Source organism: Lithobates pipiens, unplaced genomic scaffold, assembly GCF_037356315.1.
Source record: "Lithobates pipiens isolate NorthernLeopardFrog02 unplaced genomic scaffold, aLitPip1_a1.2 Scaffold_8, whole genome shotgun sequence".
NCBI classification, from domain to species: domain Eukaryota; kingdom Metazoa; phylum Chordata; class Amphibia; order Anura; family Ranidae; genus Lithobates; species Lithobates pipiens.
The window spans coordinates 137,664,338-137,686,089 of record NW_027507903.1 but is presented as its reverse complement, the minus strand read 5'-3'; the positions used below and the strand labels follow the sequence as shown (position 1 = coordinate 137,686,089).

The window sequence follows — 21,752 nt, the reverse complement described above, 5'->3', positions numbered from 1 at the left end:
GTACTGGGGGGGTGTATGCATTAAGGTAAAAAAAAAAAAAACACCTGCCTTTACAACAACTTCAAAAAGGACTGTGGTCATGTGTGCACTTGCATGCTTTTGGCACGAATTCCTAATGTCCACAGAGTTCTCCCTGATATCTTGGACTAAAAGGGTGCTGTGTTATGTCATCTAATGTTTTGTACATTGCCTTTCGGGATGCGGACCTTTTTATACCTCTGCAGATTGAAAGGGAACAGATTAGAAAATTGGAACATGGAATTTAAAAACACGAGAGCTGGGTACCCTGTACGCCACATACAGTATCTCATAAAAGTGAGTACACACCTCACATTTTTGTAAATATTTTATTATATCTTTTCATGTAACAACACTGAAGAAATTACACTTTTCTACAATGCTTGTATAAAGGTGTAAATTTGCTGTCCCCTCAAAATAACCCAACACACAGCCATTACATTTGAAACCGTTGCCAACAAAAGTGAGTACACCCTTAAGTGAAAATGTCCAAATTGGGCCCTAAGTGTCAATATTTTGTGTGGCCACCATTATATTCCAGCACTGCCTTAACCCTCTTGGGCATGGAGTTCACCAGAGCTTTACAGGTTGCCACTGGACTCCTCTTCCACTCCACTATGATGACATAATGGAGCTGGTGGATTTTGGAGACCTTGCGCTCCTCCACCTTCCATTTGAAGATGCGCCACAGATGCCCAATATGGTTTAGGTCTGGAGACATGCTTGGCCAGTCCATCACCTTTACCCTCAGCTTCTCTAGCAAAGCAGTGGGTTTCTTGAAGGTGTGTTTTGTGGTTATTTTCATGTTGGAATTCTGCCCTGTGGCCCAATCTCTGAAGGGAGGGGATGATGCTCTGCTTCAGTATGTCACAGTGCATGTTGCTATTCATGATTCCCTCAATGAACTGTAGCTTCCCAGTGCCGGCAGCATTCATGCAGCCCCAGACCATGACACTCTCACCACCATGCTTGACTGTAGGCAAGACACACTTGTCTTTTGTACAACTCACCTGTTTGCCACCAAACACGCTTGACACCATCTGAACCAAATATGTTTATCTTGGTCTCATCAGAACACAGGGCATGGTTCCAGTAATCCATGTCCTTAGTCTGCTTGTCTTCAGAAAACTGTTTGCAGGCTTTCTTGTGCTTCATCTTTAGAAGATACTTTCTTCAAGAACAGAAGCCATGCAGACCAATTTGATGCAATGTGAGGCGCATGGTCTGAGCACTGACAGGCTGACCCCCCACCCCTTCAACCTCTGCAGAAAAGCTGGCAGCACTCGTATGTCTATTTCCCAAAGACAACCTCTGGATATGATGCTAAGCACGTGCACTCAACTTCTTTGGTCGGCCATGGCTAGGCCTGTTCTGAGTGGAACCTGTCCTGTTAAATTGCTGTATGTTCTTGGCTACCATGCTGAAGCTCAGTTTGAGGGTATTGGCAATCTTTATCTAGCCCCAAGCCATCTTTATTTAGAGCAGCAATTCTTTTTTTTCAGATCTTTAGAGAGTTCTTTGCCATGAGGTGCCATGTTGAACAGTGACCAGTATGAGAGATTGAAAGCTATAACCCCAAATATAACAAAACTCCCCATTCACACCTGAGACCTTGTGACACTAATGAATCCCATGACACCGCTGAGGAAAAATGGCTAATTGGGCATGATTTGGACATTTTCACTTAGGGGTCTACACACTTTTGTTGCAAGTGCTTTAGACATTAATGGCTGTGTATTGAGTTATTTTGAGGGGACAGCAAATTTACACTGTTGTGCAAGCTCTACACTCACTACTTAACATTGTAGCAAAGTGTCATTCCTTCAGTGTTGTCGCATGAAAAGATATTCTAAAATATTTACAAATTTGAGGGGTGTACTCACTTTTGTGAGATACTGTACATATCTGTAAATGCTCTGACTAATACCTGGAATTCTACCTTGTATCCACGTACTAATGCTTCTTGGAAAAGAAGAAAAGTAACAGCGCTCTCTGCAGGGCCAATCAATCCATACACCAGGTCCACTCACAGGTGCCAAGGCTCAATGTGTCCCAACACGCTCCAACGCAATAGTAGTAAGAAGAGCCGGCAACACTGTAATCCTTGAAGTGTCGTTTATTGGTACATCAGAGTGACAATAAAACAATAAAGCTGACGCTTTTCGGCAAAAGCCTTAGTCGTAGCTGGGTGCTTCTTGCTTTTCCCATTTATAGGGATCAGTACTCGCCTTAGCAACCTGGAAAATATGGCTTCGTAGGTTTAAATGTGCCAGTAATTTGTCAGTTGATGTAAAGCTGAATTTCAGTTTCTGTTAAGTTCTGCCTAATTGCAAAGGCTCCTTTCCTGTACTAAATTGCTTACACTGATTTCACTGCACACTGATTTTCTCAGTGTGCATTACAAGATTTATTCAGGTAGAGCCTGCCTCATTTCCTGGCTGTGATTGATTGGAGGATGTCCAGCATCTTTCAGCTCTTTCCATCTACCTATCAAGGCTTTTTTTATTTGCTTAGCTCCTCCCAATAGCAAGCTTGCTGCTTGCCTTACGATTAAGGGCTTTGAGGGAATACTGAAGCAAGCTGCTATGTTTCCAGTAAACTTTGTACAGCACCCATACACCATCCATGGTCTGTCTGCATTGTATATTGAGGCAGACAGAGCCAGTAATAACGTCACTAGGTGTAAAAAAAATGTGTAATTAAAACGGCTTTAAATCAAATAAGATTCAAAATTCATTTTTGTAATTCCTTTATTTCGTATAAAGTCATGGAAAGAACAGATATCAATGAGATACATACCAGTATGATTTATGGCGTCAATACAATCTAGCATAAAAAGGCTAAACAGACAACTAGACAGGTAAAGGGGTTGTAAGGGTTCATTTATTTATTTTTTTAAATACCAAACATGCCATACTTGCCGCCTCTATGCAAGGGTTTTGCACAGAGTGGCTCTAATCCTCCTCTTCTGGGGTCCCCCAGCAGCACTCCTGCTCCTTCTCCTCTTCTCGAGTACCCCCATGGAGACCCGTGTTCTCTAAGGGAACTCATGCGGGTGCACTCCCGAGTCCTGCTGCTGCGTCCATTGACGCAGACAGCAGGACTTGGCCAAGCTCCCATGTCACTGGCTTTGACAGCAGCAGGAGCCAATGAGGACCCGAGACAGCAGCTGGATCTTCTCTGCTTGTCCTCGTCGCTGGAACAATCGGGTTCAGGTAAGTAAAAGGGGTGCTCTGGGGGGCTGCTGCACTACAAAAGGTTTTTCACCTTAATGCATAGTAGCATTAAGGTAAACCCTTGAGGCTTTTCACAACTCCTTAAATGCTTTATTGTGTGTGAACTTATACCCTGTTAATTTTATATTTTTTTTTTTTTCAGCCCTTCACCTGGATCTTTACCTCTGTCAATCATAAGTTGTCCCCGCTGTATGAGGAAGATTGGATTATGGAGCTTCCAGCAGCTGGAGTCTGTGGATTTGGACAATTCCTTTGGACCACCTGCTACTCCCATATCTCCAGGAGAGGGTCTCGGTGATAGAACTCCTTTGGGAGTGGTATCTCCCAACAGAAGAGTAACTAGAAGCAGAGATGTTGAACAGGTATACTAAACTAATATATTGTAAGATTGATCAGTTAAATATAAATGGCTACTGCTTGCTTTAGAATTATATTTAAACATTAGTATTTTAAAGAGCTGCAAAAGTCAGTAATTGACTGGAGACCTATTACATGAGACTGCTAGAAATCATTGCTTTAACAGGGTCAGTATGGAAACGCAGATTAGTGTCTGCTGGTGCCTCGAGTGCCGCACAAAAAGTGCCAAAGAGCCGCATGTGAGCCACCAGGGATCTAAACATTCTTGAAATGTGTAAATTTACTTTGCAGATCCCCACACATTTACTACTCGAATTCTGTGACATGTATTCACTAAACCCTGTGAGCACAGAAATTCAGAGCTTGCCTTCAGAACTACAGAGCTGCTAAGAGTTTGAGGAGGCAGAGTCAGACCAGGTCCACTGCTTAAAGGCTGCAAAGTACCCAGGGATATGTAGTTTTAGAGATTTGAAAGTAAACTGCAGATGAAAAGCTGCAAAGCATGTAGGGAAACTAGGAAGTTGTGGAAAGAGATGGCCAGAAGACAGACATTTACAACATGAAAGTAGATTTTTCAAGCTTAATGCTTATATTGGATTGTCATTAATAACTGTTTGCATTGCTATTACAATGCTGATATTTTATAACGAAAGTGTATGCTGTGACCATAGATTTTCTTAAACTTGTACAACTTCCTTCCTTTTTTTGTTTGGCATATGTAGATTTAAAGTTGGTCCCTAAATTTGCTCAGGTTCAGATATATATGCACTTCGGAAATATTCTATGTACTTTTTTGCATTATGGTTTTATCCATCTAAATAAACACCTAGCTTATAAATGCGTGATCTGATTTTTTTTTTTTAATACTGTTAGAGTCCTATGGCAGCTACCTCCCAACCACTCAGTGGAAGCTCTGCAGGGTCATCGGAATCAGATGCTGTGCGGAGCCGGCCAGTGACCCGTAGCATGGGACATGGAGACAACCCAGGAGTGACATCTGAAGTCCAGTCCAGTCCTCATCGTAAAGCCAAACGTCCCAGGCTCTGCTCCAGGAGCAGTATAGTAAGTTATTAAACCTTTTTGCTAGGGTAATCTATATGTAATGATCTTTTGATTCAATTCCTTGTATGTCTTTTTATTTCCTTGCAGTTTAAATCTGTATTAAAACTGGTTTGTTTTCTGTCCAGGATTCTTCTCCCAAGGGCTGCTTTGATCCACTGAATCAGCACAGAAGTTGGTGCCCATGGGTCACTATGGTTTGTGCAGACTATAAAGGAAATGCTGAGAACAAGGAGAAGGAAAATGCAAATCAGACAAAGGAGATTGGATGGAAGGCAGTGCTACGAGTGCTGCTATCAGAGGCGAAATCCAGGACCCCATCTGATGGAGATGCTACAGTAAGACATCTAAGTTAGTTACTTCAGTTCAGTGGTTCATGCTGCTTATATATTAAAAAGTTATTTATTTTTTTGTTTACACCAAACTGTAATTTCAATTTTAAAGATGCCAGACTGCAGCATAAAATACTGTTGTTTTTTGATGAATTAGAGTGATGGAGACCTCATTTGGCACTGTTGTCCCTTTAAGAAAGAACAAAGAAAAAACATATTGGGAATATGGGACTTTGTAGGTACTTATTACGATGAAAATAATATATCACAACAAAATATGATAAAATAGAATATTTTATTACAAAAAAGGGAAAAGAAAGAAAAGGAAAAAACAATTACGTAGAAATAAACAGGGGTCGTTTTCTCATATATATTCAGTTTTTCCACACACAAATTCTACATGTTTCGCCTTGTGGCTTCCTCAGAAACATAAGTGCATGTTTTTCTCTAATGGACAAATCTATAAAAAAAATATTTATATTTTTAGTTATACAGATCTCAGACTTGTAAAAAGTGCAAAAAATACAATGAAGCAAGTATATACATACATGGGTGCATCCAAATGGGTGGCAGAAAATTCTCAAATTCTTGGCTCTGGATCCAATGCTTAGGCGATTCAGAAACTATTCTATAGTAGATATCAGAGCAAGTCATTGGGCACCAAGGCCCTCCCGGGGAGAGACACCGACCAAACCAAATCGCCCACAGAGAGGAGTACCATTGAATGGCTTATGTACCGTTGTAAAATCTATATTACCTATGAAACGATCGAAAAAATATTGATGTGACATGTCAATAACAATGCATGTTGCTAGGAATATTTAGTTAAATTATTTGGACATTTCCTAAATAGACAAAATCTGTGCTTACGTAGAAAGTTTCTGTTAAATGGGCGACTGGGAGCCTATAGTGTCAACAAAGTGCAGCTGCGAATATATGGCTGTATCCAAAAGTTAAAGTTCTCTACCTACAGCCCTATAGAGATAAATAAAAAAAAACAAAATATAGTTTCCAAAAGAAAGATCAATTTAAACTGTCCTACCATAAGCGTAATAGGAGAAATTTTTTGCCTGTATATGCTGTTGGGTCCATATATATGAAGACTCCTGACCAAGGCAAGGCATTGACATAACCGTGGATGATCCAATCTATAAATGGACGTAAATGGTGTATATAGAAAAATATGGATAAAAGTAGTTGTACCTGTTTGCAGCTGCATGGACCATGTGGCTCCCAGGGGCTCCAGCAGCTTAACCAATGTGGCATGGGTCTATTTTTACTCCTCCTCATTGCGTCAGGTAGGAGCGACATATGATGTCACGCCGTCCAGATGCAAAACAGACACTGACAGATGATGCCGTCACAGGGGGGGGCGGCTGATGCCCTGCTCCATTCAACACTGAAGAAATGGCTGCACTCCAAGATCCAACATTAATGAATAAGTGCACCTGTTAGTGTGTGAAACACGTAAACCTTTTTAACTGTCTGTAACACTTGGGATGTTCGTTATTAAATAAGAATTTTTATGGATCTTGGAGTGCAGCCATTTCTTCAGTGTTGATTGTATGCTGAGGCGGGCACCTGTGATATTATTAGGCTTCCTGTCTCACCTGGAGCAGAGAGAGAGTTCTTTTGTTTGGATATGCCCTGCTCCATTGCAAACCCATTCAGTGATGTGGTGATGCAGAATGTGTATCGAAATTGTATTTTAATTGTACTATCTGCCCTAATGTTGTAAAGCGCTGCGCAAACTGTCGGCACTATATAAATCCTGTATAATTATAATATAATGTGAAAGGCACTTTTGGCAAGTACTACAATTTCTTTAAAATTGCCACAAATTCGAAAATATTTAAGCCAGAAGATGTTTGTGAGATCTGTGCAATTTCATGCACATCCTCTGCACAATTTTAGTACAATACAGGTGAAAGCAGTACTCGAAAGGGGCTCTTGCAACACCAGAATGCACATTGTTTGAAAATGCACTTTGCATTTTTCTAATGATTTTGTTTTATTAAAGTGATTTTAAAGGCAGAAGTTTTTTTATCTTAATAAATTCTTTGCATTGAGATAAAAAAAATTCTGTGTGCAGCAGCCCCCCTTATACTTACCTGAGGCCCATCTCTATCCAACGATGTTGCAGAGGAGAGACTCGGCTGCCAGGGACTCCCCTCCTCATTGGCTGGGACAGCAGCCTGGCGGCATTGGTTCCCACTGCTGTCAAAGTCGGTGAGCCAATGGTGAGAGAGGGGTTCAGGGTCTAACCCCATGTCTGAGTGGACATAGGGAGCTGCGGCTCGGGTGCCCCATAGCAAGCTGCTTGCTGTGGGGACACTCGTCAGGAGGGAGGGGCGAGGAGCACCGAAGAGGGACCCAAAAAGGGGATGATCTGGGCTACTTTGTGCAAAACTACTTCACAGAGCAAGTAAGTTAAGCAAACAAAAAAACTGGACTTTAGTATCACTTTAAATAGCAAAATGCTGTTGAGCATGTCAAAATGTGGCACTAAAGCCGCGTACACATGGGCGGACTGTCTGTCCAACTTAGTCCGCCGAAACACATTTCAGCGGACAGTCCGCTCGTGTGTGGGCTTCAGCGGACTTTTTCAGCGGACAATCTGACGAACAAAGTCTTACGGAATTTCCGTAAGACAGTCCGTTCAAACTTGGTTTCCAGTCCGTACCAGTATAATAGGTTGAAATGAATGGACTTGATTTTAAAACCATAGATCTCTCAAATCAAGGAAAACTGAAGACAACATACCTAAAGTTCACCACACATTACAATCTGGCTGTACAATCTCCTTTTTAAGTTTTTACAACATTTTATGTAGAGCAAGGATTTATTTAATTGTTTTGGTAGGTCTTCATAATATGTTTTGGTAAATGTAAGGTTGAATTGACAGCTTTTTGTATGGTGAGCCCAAAGTTAATCACAAACTTTTACCAAAAAGCATGCATGTCTCACTAAGCAGAACCAGCTACAGAATAGCACAGCCATGCAGACAAAGCTAATCCTTTATAATCCACTGTCACACAGCGGAAATGCATGTGTAACTTGCCTTTTTCTGCAGCTTAATAAAATGCTGCTGGACCATTCTTGAAATTCATCTCCTAAAATGATTTATAGTTTTTGTAAGTTAAAATGTAGTAATTTATTTTTATTTATTTTTTCTCCACAAAAAGTTTTATCGAGGTATAACAGGTAGAAATGGGAAAGGAAAGGGGGCCCAAATGGCCATAGCATAAAATGTGAAAGTTAAACAAAACACGTGCATAGAAAAGCGTTCCCATAAGAGATGGTCAGCGCAGCATATTAGGAGCGGTTACAATTTGTGTAAGGAAGAGCGCATTCAGATTAGTTATGTAAATACCATATATAAGCTACAAAGATGTAAAACTAAGGTCCCACTGAAAAAGGGAGAGGGGCAGACTGAGGTGGTAGTGTCATGCAGTGGGCCATGATCCCACTGCAGTGGGGGCCCAGCAGTTGAAAAAATGAGACCATATTACAGCGAGAGGGCAGGGCATCAGGTAGCGGCTTGATGGACCGTGCGATGAAGGGAGGCGTTGGGGACTTTAAAAGCTAAACTGCAAAGGAGGGCTCTGGTGGCCACTGAGGGGAGTACAGGATGAAAGGGTGGAGAGGTGAACACAGAAGTCAGAGGTACAACTCGAGCCTAAATGTTTTTTTTTTATTTTGGATAGTGTTGGAACTGCCAACGTTTTTTTATTTATTTATTTTTTTTCTGACTGCTAGTTTGGGAAGTGTACTTTTGCTTCCTATTTTGGTGACAACAGTTATGGAGAGATGTTGCTAATATCACCAGCAAGGATAATGAAATAAAGGGGGGAAAAAAACCAACAGAGATTCTAACTTATCCCTACGTTGCTGTAATTATAAGTTCACTTTGTCCCCAGTGAATAGAGTTCCCTCATTTCCTATTGTTAATAATGAAGCTAGGAAAATTCCCTCAAAGTGAAGGACTGCAAAATAAAACTTGGCAAAAGCTACATGCACTTTCTCCAGTGCAGAACGAAAGAGTTTTGGCCAGAGTTCCTCCTTAAGCTAACCATAACTAAATTTATAATTGCCTATTTTAGATTTCACTGCCTAAAACAAACCTGTGTTTTACCTGTGCAATAAGAAGCAACCTGTTTACTTTTGTCTGCCCGCTTGCTTCTAATAATCATTTCCTCTTGGCTCCGCTGCCACTCTGTCTGAGGGAAATTACGTTGACCTTGTACTTCCAGGTATGGAGAACATGTGTCACTCTCAACCTTTCTCCCATGATAAAGTGTGGGGTGCCCAAGCAGCCAGTCTCCAGACCCAAGTGTTGTTCTATGTGGGCAAAGAGAGATGCCTTTTAAAGTATAACGAAAGTAAAACTTGTTTTTGTTTTGGATAGAGTGAAGAGGGATTAGAACACCTGACATATATATTGCTGTCTGTGCCCTGTTAAGGAGATTCACCCTCTCTATTAGTCCTGTTTAACATTATCAATAAAAGTAAAAGAAAATTCCAAATGTTGGCTTGTCCACAGAAAAGTAATAGAGGGGAAATCTTCCAATGGGGACACTAGTTCTGGTGACCTAGGGGTCCCCAAGAAATTCCCTTTAGTTGCAGAAAATTTTCTTTTCACTTCCTGTTTGGCTATGGGACAGGAAGCGAAGGGAAATCTCCAATGGGACACAGGTGGCAAAAAAAACTAAAACCTTACAGGAGTTATATCCCTCCATTGCTGTATCCAAAATGTAGAAAACAAGTTTTGCCTACGGTTCTACTTTAACCCTCTGTAAGCTCTGTCAAGACTGACTTGGAGCTTACATAATATTTTCTCTTTGCTTCAACCAGTGAAAAGATTAATATCAGCAGAGCGTGGGGCAGACAATTAAAGGGCTGTTGCTTTGCTTTTGTAGCTTTAATAGGTTCAGTTTAATAGTATAGATCTTTTTTAGACTATTGCTTATCTTGCTAATACTGCTTATCTTTGTTACAGAATGTGCCAGAGAAATCTCGCAAAGTCTTTCGAATATTCAGACAGTGGCAGGCAAGTGCTTCCTCTTGAAGACAAGAGTGTGACCACTATATGGAGATTTCCAGATTCATGTCCAACTACCAATTAATCAGCTGACATTAAACTGATGTGTGTGCATTATGTAGTAGCAGACTCTTGTGGAAACTATCTGTTCAATGTGCTGTACTATCAGAACAACAAATTTAGGATTTCTGTGTCTACGTTGGGTTTGCATTCATGTAAACAGTAGGTCACAAATGTGTGGTGGAGTCGTGTGACCAGTGAAAACGTTGTAACCGTAAACTCCAAGATGTTACAGGTTAGCCTAATACAATGTTTCGCTTACAAAAACATTCCTGATAGTGACACACTTATAAGAAATTTTACAAATACAGTTTAGAGTATTTTTTTCTGGAGTTGAAAATGCTTTTGTAATCTTTCCTTGGATTTCTAGATTTTCAATTTCATATAACAGCAAACTTCAGATTTTATTTTTATTTCTTAATGGTTTTGGAGATTTTAGTAACTAAATCCAAATGTTGTTGCAGATCAAATTCAAAGAACAAAAATGTTAGTGTAATGAATAAATCAAGTGTGCAATCCCATTATTTACAATATTTTCTGATATAAGTTCTACAATTTCTAAAAACTGAAAAGAATTAATAAGTGTCTGAGACCAGCTTTCTCTCAAATGGAGTTCAGCCAATCAGAGATGAGCTCAGGTGGGTTTGGACACTAATCCAAACCTACCTGAGTTATCCCACCAGGAAGCTATCATAGCCAACAGCCAATCATAGGTGGTGGATGCATTCCCTGCCCCACATATACACTCCTCTTGCATACCTACAGCTGTGGAGTGGGAAATGCTGCTGTTGGCCCTTAACAGCTTACCGCTGGGATAGCACATTCGAACTGGTGTCTGAATAAGCCTGAGCTCATCCCTACAGTCAATCAGCTTTTAAATGTTAAGCTGTGTGGGAGGATAGAAGTTGATTGGTTATTATGGCCAAGGCACCAGTTTAGATAGAAATGGTGTCAGATACTTCAAAATTCACCCCCACGTGTCTAAAATATCAATGGGTTTAACCTTTACAGAATATATAAAGGAGAGAAAACCAAGAATTGGTTTGAAAAATTTTTATTTTTTTGTTGCATGCTGAACAATGTGCTAGCTCTACTCCTGACATTGTCTGTATAAGGATAGAATCTTTTGTGTGCGTTATTGCTCACAAGCAATTGTTTACATTTGGTCTCTTTTGGATCTGCATTTATTCCAGAGATTTGATTTTGTTTGTGTTGGTTGATCAAAAGAAAACGGCAAAGAATTAATACACTGCTGTTTTTTCATACATTGTAACTAGTAAATATCACAATAAAGTCTTTCATCCCAACTAATTTATTGGATGTTTTGTAGCAGTAGAGTCTAAATTTTATTTGTACCACAAGAATCTCTGCAATTTTTATATCATTCTTTTTTTATTTATTTTTTTGGTGAACCATGACCGCAAACACACTAAAAGTGTGGGATATTGGCTAGTTACCGTGCTGTTATATTTGTTATCTAGCGCCGGTACTTCTATCACTAACCTGAAAAAAAAAGTAGCTCAGGATTTCTGACTTCACTTGCTACATGCTTGCTCTAGGTCAATAGCACAGAAAGAATCAACCTGCGAACCAAGTTACTAGCATTTTTAGAAGGAGTTTGACAAGGAGATTACCTTTAAATTTGCTGTGGTTACTAAAATAATGTTGTCTTAATGAGATAAATGTTTGGAAAGTGGACATCCTGGGAATTGGTCCCATTAAAATTTGTGTGTTTTTGGGTAGTAGTAGTATTCTAAAAAGCACCCCTGAAGTGGAATATACCTCTAATCCAGCACTGTCAACACAAAGTTGACACCCCCAGATCCTGTTTCAGTTTAATTACTTTCATTGCTTTCATATGTGTGGATATTATTGGGCAGATGTATTTAGTTCCTGATTCTGCCCCCCTTTCATCTACTTCACTTTTTGCCCATTACTATAAGGCTGGGTTCACACCAGGGATGGATCCAGAGTCTAGTCTCGGGAGGGGCACTGCCAGAAAATCCGTTTTTATTTTTGCGGGCAATTTATCAGGGAAATGGCTGGTGTTGGCGCTTCCATCATCACGGCACCATAGTTGTTATAGTGTCAGGATGATGGAAGAGCATTATTTATATTACAGTGCAATATAAAATGAAATGGATCAACTCACCATAATGCAGAATCAGTGGGAGCCCTGAGTGTCACTTGCCATGTCATGTGCCACATGTTGCGACTTGTCACTTGCCATGTCACCTGCCACAAATTGCGGATTGTCCACTTGCCATGTCACTTGCCACACATCATGGGGGGGGTGTGTGCTTTGAGGCAGGGGTGTCTCTGCGCCCCCCACCTCAAAGCACCTTGTCCCCATGTTGATGAAGACAAGGGCCTCTTCCCGACAACTTTGGCCTTTGGTTGTCTGGGTCTGCGGGCGGGGAGCTTATCGGAATCTGGGAGCCCCACTTAACCACTTAAGGACTAGCCTCGTTTTGAGATTTTGGTGTTTACAAGTTTAAAAAAAAAATTCCACTAGAAAATTACTTTCCCCAAACATATTTTATAATATAATTTATTGGGTTTTTTTTTTCTAACACCCTAGAGAATAAAATGGCGCTCATTGCAATACTTTTTTTCACACAGTATTTGCGCAGCGGTCTTACGAACGCACTTTTTTTTGGGGAAAAAAAATATAACTTTTTTGAATAAAAAATAAGACGGCAGTAAAGTTAGCCCAATTTTTTTTTATATTGTGAAAGAAAATGTTACGCCAAGTAAATGATAACCCAACATGTCACACTACAAAATTGCACTGTTCGTAGAATGGCGTCAAACTTTTACCCTTAATCTCCATAGGCGACATTTAAAAATTCTACAGGTTGCATGTTTTCTGTTAGAGGAGGTCTAGGGCTGGAATTATTGCTCTCGCTCCAACGATTGCGGCGATGCCACACGTGTGGTTTGACCACTGTTTTCATATGCAGGCGCTACTCGCGTATGTGTTCGCTTCTGCGCGCGAGCTCGTCAGGACAGGGCACTTTAAAAAAAAAAAAAAATCTTTATTTTACTTGATTTTATTTATATTTTCACTGTTTAAAAAAAAAATAATTGGGTCACTTTTATTCCTATTACAAGGAATGTAAACAGCCCTTGTAATAGAAAAAAGCATGACAGGCCCTCTTAAATAGGAGATCTGGGGTCAAAAAGTCCTCAGATCTCATATTTGGACTAAAATGCAAAATGGGCGAAAGGGAGGTTTTGACGTCGCTTCCGCCCTGCTATAGTATGGAGATGGGTGGGGGCCATCTTCCCCCTCACTCGTCTCCATACCCGGGCACAAAGGTCCTGATCGCCTCCGCTGCTGTCGACAGCTCCAGTAAGCGGCGGGGGGTGGTACCTCTCCCACCGTCGATACCGATGCTCTTGGGGTGAAACCGTCGCAGAGACCACCATTATCGTAAACACGACCGACTCCTGAAAGAGATGGGTACCTCGGTTATGGTAGCAGCTTCTGCCGTTACCGAGATATCCATCTTCAAACTGCTGACCTATATGTACAGGAGCCGGTCGTCAAGTGGTTAAAAAGGGGGCCCCAGATCCTGGCCCCCCACCCTATGTGAATGAGTATGGGGTACCCCTTCCCATTCATCTAAAAAAAAAAAAGTGTCAATAAAATGCATTACACATGTTTTTAAAGTAATTTATTAGGCAGCTCCGTTGTCTCTTCCGATCTCTTCTCCCCTTTCCGGCTCTTCTGTGTCCTCCGCTGACGTCTTCTGCCTCTGTTGGTTCTTCTCCCTCTGTCCGCTGTCTTCTGCCAGGTTAACTCCACTATCTTCTCGCTCTTTTGCCTGGTCTTCTCCTGCTGTTCTTCTTCCGATGTTGTTGACTCAACGCTTTCTCTCACACCAATGCCAAGGTGCGGGATGTGCCACTACTTACATTGGCATGGGGCTCGGTCATCGTCTGATGTCGCCTGGAGGCCCCGCCCCCTTATGGCATCACTGCCCAGGGCCTGATGGGCGGTGACGACATAAGAGGCATGGCTCCGGTGACCCTGCCCCATGCCAATATAAGTAGTGGCACACCTGGCATTAGAGTTGGAGAGAGTGTCGCGTCAACATTGGAAGAAGAACAGACGGAAAAGAAGGGCAAAAGAGCAAGAAGATAGCGTAAGAGATCCGGCAGAAGACAGCGAACGAGGGGAGAAGAACCAACAAAGGCAGAAGACCTCAGCGGAGGACACAGAAGAGTCAGAGAGGGGAGAAGAGATAGATCGAAAGAGGAGCCGGAGCTGCCTAATAAATTACTTAAAAAAATAAATAAAGTGTAGTGTTTTATTTTTGACACTTTTTTTTTTTTTTTTTTGTAATATTATTATTTTTTTTAGGTGAATGAGTAGGTTTACAATGTACCCCATACTCATTCACATAGGTTGAGGGGCCGGGATCTGGGGGCACTGTTGTTAAAGGGGGGCTTCCAGATTTCGATAAGCCCTCTCGCCCGCAGACCCCGACAACCAACGACCAGGGTTGTCTGGAAGAGGCATCAACATGGTGACAAGGTGCTTTGGGGTGGACCCCTGCCCCAAAGCACCCACCCCCCCATGTTGAGGGCATGCGGCCTGGTACGGTTCAGAAGGGGGTCTCTTGCTTGTCCCCACCCCCTTTTTCTGACCTGCCGGGCTGTGTGCTCTGGTAAGGGTCTGGTATGAATTTTGGGGGTTCTTCTGAAATTCCATACCAGACCGGAGGAACCAATGCCATTTTTTTAATTTGCCGTGGAGTTCCCCTTTAAGATCATCAGAGAACAAGTCTCATGCCAAAGTCGGATCAGTTAAGACGGGATCTGACTTTGATCCGACTTTAGTGATATTCACTGGGCTGATGCAGGATTAAAGTCGGACCAAAGTAGTGCAGGGAGCATTTTCAAAGTCGGACCAGTTAAGAAGGCTCCCATAGGGAAACATTTTCACACGTCATGCGACATGCGCTCCCAATGTCAGAGTGTTTGTCGTACCAGTGTGAACCCTGCCTAATGGGCAAATTCACTGGTCAATATTGAGGTGAGCCCTGGTTCACATTTATGAAATGCGGGAAATGCATTGAATCCTGTGCGTTTCCAGCGTTTGTGTGATCTGCTGTCTGCGTCAATGTTATCTTAACGACACAAAACAAAACGCAGTGCGATTGCCAGAATCGCTTTTGCTTGGGTGTGAACAGAGAGTTCTGTACCATTTTAGTTTGGATGCGATGTGATTTCAACCATACAAAATTCCTGTGTGAAACACATCGCACAAGCTTGAACCCAGGCTTAGGAGGCAAGTGGGTGAGGTTAGGTTCCTAATTGACTAAAACTAGCTAAGGCTGCTTTCACACTGATCTATTTTTCTTCAGCTTTTGCGTTTAAAAAAAGCTGAAGAAAAATGCATGGAACTCTTCACACTGAAAAGCCTATGGAACTCTTCACACTGATCAGTTGCAGGTCAATATATTTTTGACAATACAGGGTGGGGAATCCCAAGCATTAGGAAGGGGTATTTAGAGACTTAAACAAAGACTGGAAGTACATTGAAGCTGAAGCATTTGTTATGGTTTCATACAGGCTCTGTTCACACCTAAGTGTTCCAGATCCTCAATTCCTTAATCGCAGTAAAACACAAAGACAAGAAGACGGTCTTCTTTTGGGTGACTAGAATCCTGTGAATTTGTTTGCACGACTTGTCAGTCAATCGTGGCAAAATCTGGCCGTGATTGGGGTGCCATTGAAAGTAAGGGAGGAGCGCAAGCGTGTCTCACATTTTGCAGCACTTCGGGAGTTGTGAGCAGAATCGTGGCATTTCCACCCACGATCCGGAACTCTTAAGCGTAAACGGAGCCACAATGTCAAATAAATGTACTGCCCAGAGTATCATCAAGAGAGGGCTGTGAAGAAATGTAGCTACTAAAAAGAGCTGGTCAGATAGCAACATCCAAACAGACATGCGTTTATCCAGATATACAGTCTCGTAACTGATTTGGTCTGTCATGTATTCCTCCTCACTAGGTCCTAAAAAGGAAGTCGGGAGTAGAGCATGGAATCACAGAAAAGTAAAGACCTAAGAGCACAGACTGCTTGAGGGGTTAAGTAGAAGAGAATGTTTTAACTTGCACCTTACAATTCTTAAAAGGAGTTAGCTGCATTCGTTTTCTTAGTTTATTTTCACCTGGCTATCCCTTAATTTTCAACTTCCTTTTACAGACCAAGCTGTCCAGACTAACCTAGAGAGAAGCCATTTTAGACTGACAGGTGCTTACAATAGTCCACATTTATTTTATGTAAAACCATTATCCCAAAATGGAAACAAACTGCTGTAATTGCTTATAAAGTGTTAGGATTCAGCTCCAATTTATAAGTCCATTTGCAGAGCTTTAATCAAGCTCTGTTGAAGCCTTTAAAGCACCCTCCAGCTTGTACATTTTCAACATATTGTGCCAATTGTCACTTTAAACAGGCTGCTAGCAGGCTTCGACACTACGTGAAGCTTGTTGAAATCCTAGTAAAGCCTGCTAGCAGCTAGTTCAAAGTGACAATTGGCACTCCCATTAAGAGCTGTTTATAGCAGGCATGCTCAGCCCGCAGAGCCATCTGATGTGGCCCATGACCTAAAACCTTTGGCAACCTGCACAGCTTCTTTGGGTGCATGCTGCGCTGCTGAATAATTGCCAGTCCTCCATAGTACCGGCGGCTGTCCGAACACAAGCCATTGTTGAGGCTGGCTCCCCGCTGAGTGGATTTATTACATCTAGTAGCATCCATACAGAGGTTCTGAAGGTGGATTCTGACAATTGTGTGATGAGCTTGGTGGTTTTCCGTGAGCTTCTGAGTGCGTTACATGTCATTTTATCTTTGCTTAATAAAGGAGATTATTACACTACTAGGTCATGCGCTTCCTGGTCTATTGTGTGTGTGTGTGTGTGTGTGTGTTTTTTTGTTTTTTTGTGCTTAGATTTTCCACAGTCCTTGTTTACACAATGCATTGGAAGAGTTCCAAAGTCCCTGATATTGTAAAGGCTGCAACACTGGTATGGAGCTTTTTTGGCTGGTCACACCCGAGCGCGAGAGTGGGATTAATGGTGATCTGGTTCCCAAAGGTGATTTTTGTAACAGTGAGTTAACCATCCAACATGGATCGGTCCTACAGAATACAATGGTCCTGATTGCTGTTTAAAATCGTATTTTTATTCTATTCAATATAAAAAAAAATTTAAATTCTTAACAATTTCAGACTTCTGTGAATAATAATTACCAACAAGTTCTGTCAGACTTTGCGGCTTGTAGTTCTTAATGATCTGTGAGGGCGCAGATGAGCACTCTTGTAGTCCTTTAAGCTTTGTGGACATAATTAACTGCCTACCTGTATCAGAGGGCAGACTGCTACCCTGACATTAGCCTGACTTTACACCTGTGATCTGCATGCGCCAAACAAAAAAAAACGTGGATTGTTTTGTTTTTATTAAAGGTGAATTTATCCCTTTTAAATGTGTATTGGCTTATGGCTTCAGGATATTTTTGGAGTTTTTTTTTTTTTTTGAGGTGTGCCACTGCCTCATTAGGAAACTTAAGACTTAAGTCAAAAACTTGGAAACAACTGGGCATTGCCACCAAATGTGGAGGTGGGTTCCCTGGTCCTGGCAGTTGCAGAAGCAACTGGGGGGCATAAGTGGGTATATATCTAGCAATTCTTTTAGGGACTACATACCAGTTGCATAATAAAAAAAATTGTCTCCAGTGCATTAACAATGGATGGAGCAAGATTTAGTGGTCTGCTATATATGTTGCCATACCTCCTGACTTAAGGAGACCTCAAGGTCCCGTTGCCATTTATCCATATATGAAAGGGGATGGAGTCATAGAATAGGGAAAAAAGAGCTAAGCCCTCGACTATGTAGGTCTTAATGGTTCTGCATATATATATTATATGTATATTTTTTTTTTATTTGCTAGAGACACAGTAGGCAACTTGCTGAATATTTGGTCAGCATGAAGTGGTGTTGGTAGCTAGGTTAGACAATGGCTTGAGGTGGTAGCTATGGGCAGTGGAGTCTTTTTCATGGCTAGCTGCTGTTGACAGTGATAGACTAGTGACAAGAATAGTGTAGGTGTCTGTTTATTCTGTAGCATAAGGGAGACGGCGGGAAGCTACACCTCACCAAGCTCTTTTTGTCTCTCATTCAGTGTCCCTCACAGAAAGATGCAATGTGATGGAGCTCCATTATCAAGGTTTTGCTGGCCATACTGAGGATGGTCGTTTTTCTCCTTCCATATTTCTTGGAAACACTAAAAGCTCTTTTGAGATCTGTATCCTCAGTTAGCCATGTAAGCCTAAGAGGATTTCAACCAGGTTATAATACCTTGTATGAATACTTTAGTACTATCCCTGGCCTGGTAAATGCACAGCTGGTCTAACTCTTTACACCAGCTATTGCTACGGTTTATAAAATAGCATGTTTTATTATATATGTTTAATAGTCCTATTAGTTTCAACTGGCCTACTTGTCTATGCTGCCCATTTTGATGTATGTTCTTTTCCCAATAATTCATTATACACATACAGTCTTGGCTAAAATAGTATTATTTTTGCTGCATTAAAATATAGTATGTAGATGGAACAATCAGGCTTTTATCAGTGACGGGCAACTGCGCATTTTGTTTCCATTTCTAGTGGAGCTGATTGAGGTCAATTTTGTTGGCTTTTTCTTTGCACCTATTTAGCTGTACCCTTCATGACAATGGCGCCATAGAGGCTTTTTTTTTTTTTGGTGGTGATAAACATTTACTCTCCTAGGGTCTGATTTAACTTTGTGTGTGTTGTTGTTGTTGTTTTTTTGTTTTGTTTTTTGTTTTGTTTTTAAAGCTTATGTGCTTGTCAATTATTAACCATTAATTGTGAACTATAGGTTATATCAGAGGTATCAAACTCCATTTCATTGTGGGCCGCATAACCATTATGGTTGCTCTCAAAGGGCCAGCTGTATCTGTAAGACTAGATATCCAAAGCACCCCCACAACCCTTACATCTGATGTCAAGTGCTCTTCACTCCCCCTTACATCAGTGCATCCTCCTTGCCTTAGGCTGCTGCTGTGAAGAAGCCGATGGGGGAGCTGGGAGGCAGAAAATGCAGGGTCTGGAGGAGGATCAGAGGAGGGTTGGAAACTGCTGCCAGAGTCTGCTGAATGCTGAGACCCAAGGAGGAGGTGACAAAGGGATACTGTGGCTTCATAGAGAGCCACAGGATCTGTAATAGAAATGTTATCCTTCTTTTCTGTTTCTAACTGCGGGGGGAGATGAGGCGAGTCTCTGCAGCTGCACAGAAAAATGTGTAATCTGATGTAGTTCTATCATCCTCTCTGCTGCCGACTGCCAAGACAAGGTGGGGGAGTGCGCAAATACGAAGGGGGTGGTGCAGGAGAGGTGACGGTGCCACATGAAATGGCCTGGTGGGCCGAATGCAGCCTGTGGGCCTTGTGTTTGACACATGTGGGTTATGTATTTGCTGTAATAGGTTTATGAATTGCAATGTTATGATCTGAGGCAGTTTACGGAGGAACTATTACTGGTTCTTGAGTAATTGGTTCTTAAGTACTTATGCAGTAGCTGTGTACCATAGCAGATAGAATATTTTGCTTTTAGGTTTCCCTCTTAGTATTATATCCCTTGAATCTTTCAGGTGCATTGACAAAGGATTTAGGAAAATGTAATTTTGCACATTCTTGGAAATGCTCTTTAATCCCTCAAAGCTGGTTTACGTTTTCTCTCTCGCTCTCCCTACTGTCTTTATAGTATGACTTGTGTGGGGACACAAAGCCTTTTACTATTTTTTTTTTTTTTTTTTTTTTTAAATCTTGTTCCTACTTGCAGACAGTGCTATCATTCAGGTGTATTGGCTTTCATAATGTATTTTTCCCAACATAAACATCCTACAGTAATCCAATGTTGTGTCTATGAATTTGTTTCACTGTGCCAGTAACCTAGCTTATTGATGATGATTTTTCAGAATTTGACTTACAATAAAGATATGATTTGTAAAGCCTCCAGGCAAAAAGCGAAGTATGTAATTGAAATAGTAACATGTGAGCTGTTTTATCTGACAAAGGATCTTTCATCATGTTCAGTCCCTTTAATCTTATTCCTGCTTGATAGCATAGTCAGGTTGTGGACCTACACTGCAGTGGAAAAACACCATGTTCCATAACACACTCCATCACTAGGCTCTCTGTACTCCCTTCTTATTGTGTTCCCTGTCTGCACTAATGCATACAGCAGAGACTGGTGGCTCTTACTTAGTCTGAATACCACTGAAGAGGGGATAACATGAGGCTGATTAACACTAGCTGCATTTATAAATACATTTGTTTATTTTAAAGAATTGATACCTGCTTGGTATTCTGCTTTAATTTAACCTGACCTTAAAGCGGACCTACAGTCATTTTTTTTTTTCAACTTTAACATCTGTTAAATCTTTTGCCCTTTTTTTTAACCTTGGATAGTAAAACACTTTTTTTTTTCTGCCAGAAAATAACTTATACAGGCCACTTTTTTTTGTTTCTTGTCTGGTTAAAAAGCCCAGGCTTATTACTTTATGCACAACTTTTATGCACAGCTCTCTCACTCATGTGAAAGTTTGCCATGTTTAGGATGAGTCATAAGAGGGCCAATGAGAGCTGCTGAGCTGGAGGTGGGAATCCAGGAAATGAACAGTCAGCAGCTTCAGCTGCCCACAGTCAAAATGAAAGCAGCCAGACTCAGTGGAGGGAGATTTCTGCAGCATATTTGGCAAGTACAGAATCGTAGTATCTGTATGTGTGTATATATATGTATGTATGTGTGTATATATATATATATATATATATATATATATGTATGTGTGTGTGTGTGTGTATATATATATATATATATATATATATATATATATATATATATATAATGTATATATGTGTGTGTGTGTGTATGTATATGTGTATATATATATATATATATATATATATATATATATATATATATATATATAAATGTATATATGTGTGTGTGTATGTATATGTGTGTATATATATATATGTGTGTGTGTGTATATGTGTATATATATATATATATATATATATGTGTGTGTGTATATATATATATATATAGGTGTGTGTATGTGTGTATATATATATATATATATATAATATAATATGCATGCTGACAGTGGTGCTGCTAATTGCAATGCAGTGTCTTAACAAGGCCAGCCTGAAACAAGAAGAGGTGTTACTAGCAGGAACTACACTTATAGCTTTCCCTTCACCCCCCTGCAAAATCTCACAAGTGCCTTTTAATCCTGCCAGTAAAGCCCACGTAATGCAGCTTGATATGGTATGATAATGCTGCTCCAATGCTCCTAAATGCAGAACAATGTTGTCACCCATGTAGGCTGCGCCTGCTTGCATTGAGAAGGTGTTGAAAGGGACATGGCTGGCTGCATGGTAGCAATGATCTGCAGAGAACTTTTGTTTATTCTAGAGGTAATTAACCCTGGGGCCTTGTCTGACATGTACAGAGCGACAACTCCTTGTACACAGAGTAGCGCCCCCCCTCTGGAAGTGGACAAGCTTTTGTACTTGAGCTGTAGCTGATTTTAGTAGGAAAACAAC

At 41.0% G+C, this 21,752-nt stretch overlaps 1 protein-coding gene across 2 annotated transcripts in view; it reads left to right on the top strand.

The window, feature by feature from the left end:
- The window catches only part of ZC3HC1 (zinc finger C3HC-type containing 1), a 55,334-nt gene extending 43,920 nt beyond the window's left edge, over nucleotides 1-11,414 (top strand). The window contains exons 7-10 of one of the 2 annotated variants that reach the window (XM_077472713.1): nucleotides 3,397-3,616; nucleotides 4,485-4,673; nucleotides 4,799-5,008; nucleotides 10,002-11,414. In XM_077472713.1, the coding sequence (XP_077328839.1) occupies nucleotides 3,397-3,616; nucleotides 4,485-4,673; nucleotides 4,799-5,008; nucleotides 10,002-10,070 (688 nt within the window). In that variant the 3' untranslated portion in view covers nucleotides 10,071-11,414. Of the gene's footprint in view, nucleotides 1-3,396; nucleotides 3,617-4,484; nucleotides 4,674-4,798; nucleotides 5,022-10,001 lie in introns of both variants that reach the window. The other variant, XM_077472712.1, reaches the window with a different exon arrangement.
- The last annotated feature ends 10,338 nt before the right edge of the window (nucleotides 11,415-21,752 follow it).